Here is a 13,583-nt window from a genome sequence, read left to right on the forward strand (position 1 = left end):
AAGAAAAAAAAAAAAAACACATTCTCTTCAATACTTTTTTATTGACATTGACGGGTAATTTTTTTTTTTTTGCATTTAATTTATTTATTTTTTTTAATTGAAAATATTTTTTTTGATTGAAACAACTTTTTTGGAATTGAATGATTAAGACACAAATGTCCTACCCATGTATACCCCAAACGCAAAAAAAGATTACTTCAATCAAAGAAAACATTTTCAATTAAAAAAAAAGTGTTCAAATGCAATTTTTGGAGTCTCAAATATTTTATTTGCATTCAAAACTATTTTCTATGATTGAAAATGTTTATCTTTTCATTGAAGTGACTTTTTTTTATTGATTCCCTTGTTTGTTTGTTTGAAGCAACTTATTTTTTGATTGCATGATAAAGACACAAATGTCCTACCCATTATATGGTCCAATCAAAAAACAATGCTACTTCAATTAAAAACATTGCTTCAAACAAAAAAAAACTGACTTCTATCAAAGAAAACATTTTCAATCAAAGAAAATCAGTGTTCAAAATGTATTTTTTTGAGTCTCAAATATATTTTTGGATTCAAATACTTTTTTTCTTTGATTGAAAAGTTTTTTTTTAATTGAAGTGAATTTTTTTTTAATTGAAAATATATTTTTTGATTGAAGCAACCTTTTTTTTGATTGAATAATAAAGACACAAATCTACCTTCATATGCCACCCCTTATTAATCTAAGTTATTGAGCTTTTCTATTTGCACCAGGTCCTTGAGGTCAAGATTTACTTATGGTTCCATGAACAAATAACAAATATTGGGGCAACCCAGCATTTTCTGTGGCCGCACAGAAAATGCTGTTTTTAATACTTAAAACGGTGGTGGCACTTCTGGCTGTATCTAGTGTGTGTTATCTATTTTTTCATCTACTTTGTTTTTAACCTGTTTTTTCTCCCTCTTTCCTCCGTGTGTTTTTGTTGTTATATATGGATTTTGTTTAGCAGTTTTGCACTTTTGAGCGAAGGAGCTAGGGATTTTGTCCTGTAACCAGCGGGTCACCGGTTCCATCCCCCTCTCCGACCATGGTCAGAAGGCCCAGTGGCGCTTATGTATGGAGGTCTCTCTTCTGTCAGTGTGCCCCAGGGCAGCTTAGCTACAAATGTAGCGCACCATCGTCAATTTGACTTGGAGCATTGGGGTGACAGAGCCTTTAGCTGCATCCTCCCTTTGGTACTCCCTCTCCAAACACATCTGAGACGGCACTGAGTTGCACACCTTCAAATCTCTGATACAAACACTGGTTTTTAAAGTTTAGCTCAGTGTAATTTGTTTTGTGTTTAGTGCGTTCAGTGTATTATTTCAAACTGTTTTGGTGATTTGATGTACCTTTTTTTGTGAAGTGTCTTTGAGCATTCAGAAAAGCGCTTTTAAACAAAATTTATTATTATTATTTAATTATTATTATTATTATTAGTAGTAGTAGTAGTATTAATGTGTGAGTATGTGGTTGAATGACTGAATGTAGTGTTAAGTGCTTTGGGGTCCTCTGGACTTGATAAAGCAAGTATAAAACAAGGCCATTTACGATTGATTAATTGATTAGTTGATACTGTATAGAAGGTTTTCAATCATGAGCACTGAAACGAAAATGTAAAATATAAACTTACAGATATACACTGAATATTTAAAATTTTATTTGCCAATTTACCACACAATACATATTAAAACTTGAATGAAGTCATTATTTGCCATGAGGGAATTTAGTGACATTGTTACGAGGAAGTGTAGCTTTAAAGGCCATTAAAACCACTATAGTGTTCCCAAGAAGACAGGAGATGCAGAGAACAAAGGTGGTGCCAAAAGCTGTGTGCAGCAGCATGCAGGACCACTCAGAAGGTGCGCCGATGAAAGTTAATGAACATAAGAAAAACAGGATCAGGGAGAAGAGCAGAAAGAAGGTTAAATACTTTATGTTTGATTTTTGCCCATTAAAAATTTCTTAGTGTTCTTCTCTGGTTGAAACAAAATAATGAGACACTTTGGAGCAAATATGCACAGTATCAGTCCAAAGCTGGAGGCCAGAATGGCAAATATCTCAACTGCCACAGTAAATTTTCCTGGAGAGCTGACATATGCTGGGATGAATGTGACCCAGACTGCACAGAATATCAACATGCTGAAGGTTATCATTTTGGCTTCGTTAAAATTATCAGGTAGTTTCCGAGCTAGAACAGCTAACACAAAGCAAAAAACAGCCAGTAGGCCGATGTAGCCGAGCACAGCCCAGAAGCCAACAGCAGAGCCTAATGCACATTCCAGGATGATCTTCTCCTTGTATGTGGTTAGATTTTGCACTGAGAAAGGAGGACTCACAACCAACCACACAGTACATATTATAACTTGAATAAAAGTGACAGACACTACAGTCATTCTTTGTTGTAGGGGACCAAACCATTTCATGGCATTACTACCTGGAAGTGTAGCTTTGAATGCCATTAAAACCACTATAGTTTTCCCAAGAACACAGGAGATGCATAGAACAAAGGTGATGCCAAATGCTGTGTGTCGTAGCATGCAGGACCAGTTAGAAGGTGCTCCGATGAAAGTTAAAGAACATAAGAAACACAGAGTCAGAGAGAAGAGCAGCAGGAAACTCAGCTCAGAGTTGTTGGCTCTGACAATTGGAGTTGTCCTGTGATGAAAGAAAACCATTCCTGTTATGATGGCAAGACAGGCCCCACTGATAGAGAATACTTCGAGAATAATTCCCAGCACTTCATTGAAGGAAAGAAACTCCACAGGTTTGGGGAAACAAGCATCTCTGTTTGAGTTAGGCCAGAATTCCCTCGGACATGGGATGCAATCAAGAGAATCTAAAAATTAAGTCATAGAGGATTGTTAGTCTTTCAAATAATTGATGATAAGAATTATACATACATATATATATATATATATATATATATATATATATATATATATATATATATATATATATATATATATATATATATATATATCTATATATCCATCCATATATATATATAAATAAATAAATAAATAAACAGGTTCACCTGTCATATTACTGATCTCTCCTTCAGGACATGGCATACAATCATAGCAGCAGATGGGTTTTCCTTTCTGCAACACTTTACGAGTCCCCGGAGGACAACTCTCAGAGCATACTGAAACTGGTACCTGAAATAGAAATAGAAATAAATGCATACATGACAGCTGTTTTCAAGTAGCTAAGCTATGTTTCATCATTTTCATTACTTCCTTGTTTCCATCCACCCAGGTCAACTTCCTGTTAATACGAAACTCCTGGCCCTTTGGCAGTGATGCATCGTAGTACCCCACGGTTACCAGCTCAATTACACCACTCTCACTGTTCTGCCAATTGACAACCTCGTAAGCAGCCACAGGGTCTCCATTAACATCAAAAGATACATGGTAACCATTTTGGGTAAAGTTGACTTTCTTTAGCTCAGACAAAACCTGCACATATGCAAATAATAAAAAGGTTAATTGGGAGCAAACAGAAATGCAACAACACTGACCTGGGATAATAAATAATGTCACAGAAAGCACAATCGTTATTATTTTACTATTATCTAATTGGATTACCTTTCATTTAAACTCACCTGATTTAACGATAAATTTGTTTGTCTTTTACAGTAAGTTGTAAAGTTATATTTTTGACACAGTGCATTGTGAATAGCATGTGCTATAGCATAAACAGCCTTGTACACCATGTTAGCAATTCTAAATTTCGACGTTTCAGTGTACGGTATCTTAAGTGTCTTTAAGTCTTCAGTTCCATCACACAACTTCTTTTTTGCTGAGGTAGCTAAAAATAAACAAAGAAAATTAAGGTGGTGTCATATGTTCATATTATATTTCAATGGGGTGTGGAGATATACAGAAATTATGGTTCAGTACATACCTTGGTTCTAAATTTAAGGTTCAGTACGTTTTTAGTACGGTTCAATCAAGAGATTATTTCATTAAGCAGTAAGCAAATATTTCTAAAGTCTATATGATTTTATTATCTTTCAGGACTTAAAAGAGGAGCTTGTAGAACTAATTTGAGATTTGGACTGATTATTTTCAATTACGAAAGGATAAGCAGGTTGAACTGGATACAATATACAATAAACAAAAAACCTGAAAGCAAAGGATGGCTCACAAAAAAAAAAAAAACACTTTAGTGTTCTTTTGATTTATCAACAACACAGTGTATAAATTGGCCCTGAATGCACCTTAAAAGTTGAGCTCTTGGGATATTCCTTCTCCTCACAGGGAATCCTTCTAGCATGTCTGCTACCGTACTGCATTTCAGGCTGTTTTTTTTTTTCAGTATTCAGTGTTTAAGTTAGGTTAAGTGTTGAAAAATGCTAAAATACCTTTTATTTGTTTCACCATAGCCACTATAGTTGAAAAATAAACATTGATGTTCTTTAAAAACAGACTTTAGTAAAAGCTGGGATCCACCCGGACCGTTTTGGTGACCCTTTTTAAAGATAAACAACAGACTGTAGCATTGGAACATTTTAATCAAGATTATTGAAAAAAAAAATCTAAATCAAACTGGAAATTTACCATATCTACTTCTCACCTTTTTTTAAGCTGCAGTTGAATGTATCCTCCCAAAACTCTGTCAACGCTGGGGAAGCAGCCACTTCAGAGGGAGAAAGATCCAGCAGGAAGTCTCTAAAGCCGGGGATGATGGATTGCTGAATGGCAACTCCAATTGCCCCTGCACAGAAACTGAACCTCATTAATTGAGGGTCTGTTACCCAGCCCTCACTTCCAATCCACTGACGAGGTGGAGGACGATGTTGATCCAGCTCTTCAAACAGGAATTTTATATCACCATCGGCCATGAATGCCACTACAGTGATTGCTGTTGACCTGTAGAGATAATATATCTTATATAACAACTGTACATTTTTCCTGATCTTTTTGTTTCACTTAGAAAAAACAATCTTTAAATATTATTGTTTTTTTTTTAAATAGATACAAAAAGGTTCTGCAGCTCAAGAAAGTACACAAACAAAATCAATGATGCATAAACCTGCGGATAACATCAGCTACTCTTTGTATCTTGCTCTTTGGGTCAGTCCGATAGAAGGATTCAATGTATTCTACGCAGATCCCTTCTCTGTGTGCTGCTTCCAGAAAAGACGCCATGCCATTTCTTCCATAATCTGAGTCAGAGTGGACAGCTCCTATCCAAGTCCAACCAAAGTGTTTCACCAGTTTGGCCATCGCATCAGCTTGGTAATGGTCACTGGGAATTGTTCTGAAAAATGTTGGGTACTGCTCTTTATCTGACAGGCAGGCACAAGTGGCAAAGTGGCTCACCTAAAAAAAAAAAAAACACAACAATTGATCTTTGTTACCAGAAGTATACTAAAACAGAGTGATTACAGTTTATAACAAATTTTGACTATTTACCAGAGGAATGCTGAACGGTCCAAAGATACGTGACATGCTTATAGATGGTGTCGACCCAGAGTCACCAATTACGCCCATTACCACACCTGACTGAGAACAATTATCGCCTATCTGAAATACAGGGTCCGGCCGGTTTGAAAGCTGAAATGCAACATGCATGGCCATGGACACAGAGGCACACGAGTCATATATCTCATAGCCAAGTTTGATCCCAGGCAGCAGCTCCGTGCTGTTGTTGATCTCCTCGATTGCAAATATCATTGCACGACAGAAGCGCAGTTCACGACTGTTGATACTGCACATGGATATTCAAAACATTTGATATGTATAAATATATCCGCATACATTTTCATGAACAACATTACACTTTGAAATAAAATCACAAAGAAAATGTTCTGTATTGTTTTCATATATTATCAATGGATATAAAGGCAAAGTGAAACCAAAGATGAGGTTGTCAGTGTACAATTTGGTTTATAAATTATCAAGTGTATAAGAACAGACCTTTGTCAATATCTATATGCAAATCAAATTTTACATGGGTGAAAAATCTTTTTATATGCAAACAATCACTAAAAATCATTGCGCTTCACAGTACAGCTCTAATACCTGACTTTTCAGTATGACACACCCTCCGTTTCCCAACACTTCTCCCTCTTACCAACCTCCCTATGCAGGTGGTCGGCTCAGGCGCAGTGGTGTAGTTATAAACATTTATGAGCTCCTTGTAGTGGGTGGAAAAAAACGCCGCCAATAACGTACTCCCCATCCATTGAGAATACAGGTAACGAGCTGTACCCTGTAGGGTACATTTTGTATGTAAAGCCCCATTTTTAAATCCATTTGATTGACCAAAAGCAACAACTACCACAATAAATAGACACAGAGCCATACTCAAGCCACTAAGGAGAAATGAGACCTCCATCTCTTAAGTATCTAAAGGTGGGTGTGAGTGCTTTTACTGGTTCATATAGGCTAACTATTACTAATGATCAGCATTACATCACAGGTTTGACATCACCTTGTGGTCTGATTTGTTCTTACCATTTATTAATGTATATTTACAGCATCATTGTTGTTGTTTTATATATTTTATTCAATATAAGCAAAGAAAATAACTAGGGCTTTTAAAATGATCATGCTAACTATTTGCATTAGTTTTATTACTTTGTCACAATAAAATAAAAAAATATCCTCTTTCATGTTTAAAAATAGGCATTATAGAGGATTTTAGGCTTCAATTTGAAAAGATTGAATAAAGGTTTAACATAATAGGCACACTGCATATGAAGTTATAGAAATTAATATAAAAAAGGCTGAATATAATTACATTTTAAGGTATGCATATATGGAGAGAAATTTGTTTTGATCACAAATTTGTGGGAAAAATATTATTTAAATTTTTCATATTACCTGTATCTGATTAATTTTCATCACAAATATTTATTTTGATTAAAGTGACTTTTTGTTTAATAGAATAATAAAAAGACAATTAACCCTCCATACACAAACACACTACACTACTGTATTTCAAGACAGATATGGTTCACCAGCGCAGGGCGCTGATGCAGATAGAAGATTTTAGTTTTTAATTTAGGCCAAATTATTGCAGAAAAGTTAAAATCTTACAATTGAAAATGTTAGGTACAACACAACCTATTCATCTTTTTATGAACACACTTTTGATATTCTCTTTAATTTCAGAAAACTAATACATAGAATATAGTAGGCAAAGGCTATCATTACACATTAATGTACAGTAGGTGGCAGTATGAACCTCTAAAGTTGTTTGCGATCTGGATAAACAGAAGAAGAATGTTTTTTTGCTGCGCTTTTAGAACATGTCAAAGATATGGGCACGTTGCGGCAGTCTGAAATGGAAGACAGAGATGTCCCAAATGTGGGGGTGATCAAAATTCAAAGAATGTTAAGATGATGTGCAGGAAAAATGCTATAACTTGGTGGTAAGCACAGAGAGAAGTATGGGGAATGTGAAGTTAGGAAAAGGGCGTAGAAATGCAGCTTAAGCGAAAATTCAGACTGAAGAAACTCTATTGCCTACCTCCATCAATCAGGGACTCATCCGCCTCCGACACAAGCAATCAGCTTTGAACTGCTCCTCCTCGAAGCCAATCAGCATCCTGGGTTCATCTTAAAATTCAATTCAATTCAATTTTATTTATATAGCGCCAAATCATGAAACATGTCATCTCAAGGCACTTTACAAAGTCAAGTTCAATCATATTATACAAGAAAAAAGAACTCCACATCCTCGTCTCGGCCTTCTCCTCAGCGAGCAAGTGGTGGCTGCGCCGTGTCCGGTTTGGACTCTGTTGACCGGTTTCAAGAGACAATAACTTATCCTGAAATCCTCCTGCCATAGGAATACCGTCTAGCTGCACATCTTCCTTTCCGACCTCTGTTTACGTCAGCTCCGATTCCTGGCGCAATGAACTCGCAAGCGACGCAGACGAGTCCCAACTCTGCCTAAGTTCCGGTCAGCTTCGCTTCATAGCGCGCCGGGGTCTTTCTCAAACTGATCCCGCAGTCCCGTGGGGCTGGCTCTTGGTTCGCGGATCCGCCGACTCATCCGGGACCTCCTCTAGTTTTCATCGGCTTTGCGGCTCCGCCTTGCCGCTCGTCCCGGCCGCAACTTTTCAGCCGGTTCTACTCTCTCATTCACTCGCTAATGCGTTCGGAGCCAGCTCAGGTAATATGTATTCACCCATGTTCGTCCTCTATTCAGGCGCACGCATTTCATTTTACTGTTTGTTTTCGTTTTCTTCTTCTTCTGGTGTTGCTGGTAGCCACCGGGCTTGTGGTGGCATTGCTGCCACCTACTGGTTGGAGTATGAAATGCATTTTAAATTCAGTAATTGATACCAATCGTTATCAAACCGCTGCAACTCTGGTGCAATTTGGCATCCGCTTGGACTGGTCTGTATTGGGTTCAGACTTCTCATTTATGCTGACCAGGCCACTTCTGTCACTCTTGTCATTTCAATGTTTTGCCAATCGATTCTTCAAGTGTTGTGAAATTATACATGTTAAAGTTATTTAAGGTTTTGTTAGTAGGTATTATCTGAATGTCAGCTGGGACCCTACGTACGGATGGCTGTGGGGATGGTTTGAGTATTGGGCGATCTTTAACAGCAACTTGCTCATGTATTTAGGGATTGTCTATTTCTTCTTTTAGGTTCAAGAATTCATTCAAGATGAATATCCGGAGAGCATCACTGAAGAAGCTGTTGTCTGGTTGAAACTATTTTCAATTACGGATCCTCTCTGCAGTTGTGAGGCTAACTAAAGCTACTAAGCAACAAGATCATCAGTTAGCAGGATGCAATGCAGAATCTGAATTAAATTATTAAAGTCATCCAAACGACATGGAATAAGCTAAATAAGCTAATCGATTCATAACAGCATTTGGTATGTGTTTGGCATTCTACGTATTTATGAGCTAAGCAAACATTATCGATTGTCTTAAGAAGTGTTACCCGTGTTTAATGGTCCTTCATTTTCTGGATGTTTTCTTCTTATAGATATTCTTTTCTCTATTCCCAGTTGTTTTTCTCAAACGAAACCTGTCAGCCTGCATTGAGTTCTACGTATTGATCTTAACCTAGTTCCATGATGGCTTTTGCCTGCAGACAAGCTCTCGAATTCTCGAGATATCAGTTTCATATCAGTTATTTCTGAGCGTCGGCTGCTCTCCTCGCTCGGTCACCTCAATCTCACAGGTGCATCATTTCAAGAGTCACGTTGTTATTTCCAGGCAGCTTGAGCTCACTAATTCCGTTTCCTTCCCTCCTTGAACAGGATGCTCTGGTTAAGAGTTGCTGTTCTGAACTTTCCTTCTGGTCTGGCTTGCTTCTCGTCCGGATTTGAAATACACTTTCTATAATGTCTTTTTGTCTGTAGATGCGTTAAATTTTACGGATGTGCATCCGTAAGTTTTGTGGGATTCTAAAAACAGTTGGTTTGCAGATTCGTGAAATTGTCAAAGAAATCGTTAATCTTGTGGCCTTTCATCTAGAGTTATTTCAGCATTCAGGATGTGAGCTGCGCAACAGCAGACGCTTGTGGAGCCCAATCGTTGGGCGATGGCTATCATCAGCATGCCTCACATATCTGCTCTTACTTTTCATTCATCTTAGCCGCCTAATGCTCATCTTAAAGGTAATCTAACTACGAATACTGGTGGTGGATTCAAATCTCATTCAAGTCTCATTAAGCCCGCGTCCTGTCCTGTTCATTCCCTCTTGGTCACTCATTCATTTATGTGCATCATCCCTAAGCATCCTCTGTTATTTATCCTGTCATCCAGGCGTCCCGCCATGCAGTTGTCCTGTTATTCTGTTCATTCTTTCATGGTCATTCATTTATTCATGTTCCCTGCCATGTTCCCCACTACGTTCCCTGCATACTCCTTGCATGCTTCCTGCATGCTCCCAGTGTGCTCCCTGTGTGTTCCCTGCCATGCTCCCTGCCATGCGGCCTTCCCTGCCATACTCTTTGCCATGTTTCCTTCTATGCTCCTTGCCATGTGTTTCCTTCTATGCTCCTTGCCATGTGTTTCCTTCTATGCTCCTTGCCATGTGTTTCCTTCTATGCTCCTTGCCATGTTTCCTTCTATGCTCCTTGCCATGTGTTTACTTCTATGCTCCTTGCCATGTGTTTCCTTCTATGCTCCTTGCCATGTGTTTCCTTCTATGCTCCTTGCCGTGTTTCCTTCTATGCTCCCTGCAACGCGGCCTGCCCTGCCATGTTTCCTGCCATGCGGCCTGCCCTGCCATGTGTTTCCTTCCATGCTCCTTGCCGTGTTTCCTTCTATGCTCCTTGCCGTGTTTCCTTCCATGCTCCTTGCCGTGTTTCCTTCCATGCTCCTTGCCGTGTTTCCTTCTATGCTCCTTGCCGTGTTTCCTTCTATGCTCCTTGCCATGTTTCCTTCTATGCTCCTTGCCATGTTTCCTTCTATGCTCCTTGCCATGTTTACTTCTACGCTCCCTGCAACGCCCTCCTCCCTGCCATGCGGCCTGCCCTGCCATGTTTCCTGCCATGCGGTCTGCCCTGCCATGTGTTTCCTTCCATGCTCCTTGCCATGTGTTTCCTTCTATGCTCCTTGCCATGTGTTTCCTTCTATGCTCCTTGCCATGTGTTTCCTTCTATGCTCCTTGCCATGTGTTTCCTTCTATGCTCCTTGCCATGTGTTTCCTTCTATGCTCCTTGCCATGCATTTCCTTCTATGCTTCTTGCCATGTGTTTCCTTCTATGCTCCTTGCCATGTGTTTCCTTCTATGCTCCCTGCAACGCCCTCTTCCCTGCCATGCTCCCTGTGTGTTCCCTGCCATGCTCCCTGCCATGCTCCCTGTGTGTTCCCTGCCATGCTCCCTGTGTGTTCCCTGCCATGCTCCCTGTGTGTTCTCTGCCATGTTCCCTGCGTTCTCTGCCATGTTCCCTGCGTTCTCTGCCATGCCCCCTGCATTCTCTGCCATGTTCCCTGCGTTCTCTGCCATGCTTCCTGTGGTTCCCTGCGTTCTCTATAACATGCTCCCTGTGGTTCGCTGCCATGTCCCCTGCATGCTGCCCGCCTTGCTCCCTGCCATGATTATTCATTCATCACGTGCATCAGCCCGAAACTGACCATTCACCTCACCTTCCACCTCTCCATCAACCTCGCCTCATCTTTCCATTCATCTCGTTTAAATTTTGGTAAGTATTTGCGGCAATGGCCCTCTTTGCTAAGCTTTCACATCTTTTCTCCTTCATTACTTATCCTTCTCCTTCTCTCTGCCTTCTGAACTTGCTGACGCTCTGGCCTGGACCTCGGCATTTTTGGGGGGGGAATATCCCTATTCTCATACATCTGCTTATCTACGCTAAAGTATAAATCACTGTTTATGTTCCTGCCGAGGTCTGAGCGCCAAAGTTTAAACTATTCTATCAATAAATTTGTCTAATCGCTTTTCTCTTTGTGAGTCTTTAGTTTGAATGATGCTAAAGGCGGAAATGCAACCGAAGAACTCTTGCTTACTTCCATTCAATCAGAGGCTTGTTCGCCTCCAATGGAGCAATCGCTTCGAGCCACACCTCCTCGAAGCCCAATCATCATCCAGCGTTCACCTTAAACAGCAACTCCAAATCATCTCTCGGCCTGCTTTTCAGCAAGCGCAAGAACCATTGCACTAATGTCGTATTTCGATTCAGACGTTCCCCTTTGCAAGCCTTTCAGTTCCAAGTATCATCCTGAGACTGACCATCTCTATTCATGCACCTTACCATACACCTCACCTCATCTCCCCATTCATCTCACTCAACTTTGGTAGGCCTTCGCGGCAACCGGCCCTGTTTGACGCACCGGCCTCGACCTCGGCAATTTTTGGGGGGAAATATCCCTGTTCTCATACGCCTGCTTATGCATATTGAAGTATAATTCAGCGTGAATTTTTCCTGCCGAGGTCTGAGCGCCAAACTCTTAAAATATTGTATCAATAAAATTCTTCTAATTGCCTTTTCTTTCTGTGTGAGTTTTTCAGATTGAAATGCAGCTTAAGCGAAAATTCAGACTGAAGAAACTCTATTGCCTACCTCCATCAATCAGGGACTCATCCGCCTCCGACACAAGCAATCAGCTTTGAACTGCTCCTCCTCGAAGCCAATCAGCATCCTGGGTTCATCTTACAATTCAATTCAATTCAATTTTATTTATATAGCGCCAAATCATGAAACATGTCATCTCAAGGCACTTTACAAAGTCAAGTTCAATCATATTATACAAGAAAAAAGAACTCCACATCCTCGTCTCGGCCTTCTCCTCAGCGAGCAAGCGGTGGCTGCGCCGTGTCCGGTTTGGACTCTGATGACCCTGATTCAACCCACCTCCATCCCCTTCTCCACCATCGTAGCAAGCTTCGCCTGGCTTTCCTACGGTCCTCCTTCAACCTCGTCCCTATCAGAGTGTAATTCCTCCTGGACTCTTATGGAATTCCCAGTCACTCCTTAAAACGGTCCGGCAGAAGACCGCCATGCTGAGCCTGGTTCTGCCAGAGGTTTCTTCCCAAAGGGGAGTTTTTCCTCTCCAGTCGCTTCATGCTTGCTCATCATGGACAGTTCATGCAAAGATGTGTTTATCAAGTTGGACATCTAGCTCAAACAATTCAGCATATGGACTGAACAAACTTTATTTATCTCCACTCCACCACCAGTTTCAGACCTGGGGGGGAAATATCCCTATTCTCATACGCCTGCTTATGCATATTGAAGTATAATTCAGCGTGAATTTTTCCTGCCGAGGTCTGAGCGCCAAACTCTTAAAATATTGTATCAATAAAATTCTTCTAATTGCCTTTTCTTTCTGTGTGAGTTTTTCAGATTGAAATCCAATAAGTTAAAACAATCAATAAGATAAGCTATGCAGAGGCAGTAGACAGGCCTGCAACGCCACCCCTTTAGGTCTGAGTCGAACTGTGTGCATGCAGGATTACCGCAGTTTAAACATAGACATGTTGTGTTATCTGAATACAAACGCAACTCCACACAGGGTGGCGTTGCTCTGAACAACTCCTTTCCAGTTTACTTCCGGCAATGTAACCTTTTCCTTAAAATACTGACATTATTTTACATCAACCTTTCTTTGGTTATTTAAAATATACAGCAACAGGCATATTAAACACTAAAAAAATGTTGAGCTATGGTGTACACAAAAATACCTAAGCACTTTATTTTAACCTTAGCTCCACCAAGCACTAACTCAGACCCAAAATAACCTCCAGATTAAATATGTACTATGCCAGTAAAAACATCTGTATCAACCTTCCAGACCACTCAGATCTTCTGGTTCTGGTCTACTCTGCATACCCAGAGCCATAACCAAACATGGAAAGCCTTAAGCTTCTATGCTTCACAAATCTGGAACAAACTTCCAGAAAACTTCAAAACAGCCACAATGCTGAGTTCCTTTAAATAAAGGAGAGTTGCTTTTGACCCATAATAACAGTTACATTGACCAACATATTTGATGTGTATTGATGTTTTCACTTGATACAATTTAACAATTTTACAATTTACAGTTTGTTACTGGTCTCACAACCAGTGACCATTTCGTTGTGTTTATGATGGTTTTATGTTTTCATGATGTAAAGCACTTAGCCTTGCTG

At 39.8% G+C, this 13,583-nt stretch overlaps 1 protein-coding gene across 1 annotated transcript; it reads right to left on the bottom strand.

The window, feature by feature from the left end:
- Positions 1-1,919: 1,919 nt before the first annotated feature.
- On the bottom strand, positions 1,920-6,181 carry LOC105920870 (extracellular calcium-sensing receptor-like). The gene is made up of 8 exons (XM_036149954.1): positions 6,093-6,181; positions 5,428-5,722; positions 5,045-5,334; positions 4,586-4,881; positions 3,612-3,817; positions 3,244-3,465; positions 3,042-3,165; positions 1,920-2,843 (listed from the first exon to the last, which is right to left on the bottom strand). Exons 2-8 carry the CDS (start codon positions 5,686-5,688, stop codon positions 1,939-1,941), a joined length of 2,304 nt encoding a protein of 767 aa, XP_036005847.1. The 5' UTR covers positions 5,689-5,722; positions 6,093-6,181; the 3' UTR covers positions 1,920-1,938.
- Positions 6,182-13,583: the final 7,402 nt, after the last annotated feature.

Source organism: Fundulus heteroclitus, chromosome 18 (genome assembly GCF_011125445.2).
Source record: "Fundulus heteroclitus isolate FHET01 chromosome 18, MU-UCD_Fhet_4.1, whole genome shotgun sequence".
NCBI lineage: Eukaryota > Metazoa > Chordata > Actinopteri > Cyprinodontiformes > Fundulidae > Fundulus > Fundulus heteroclitus.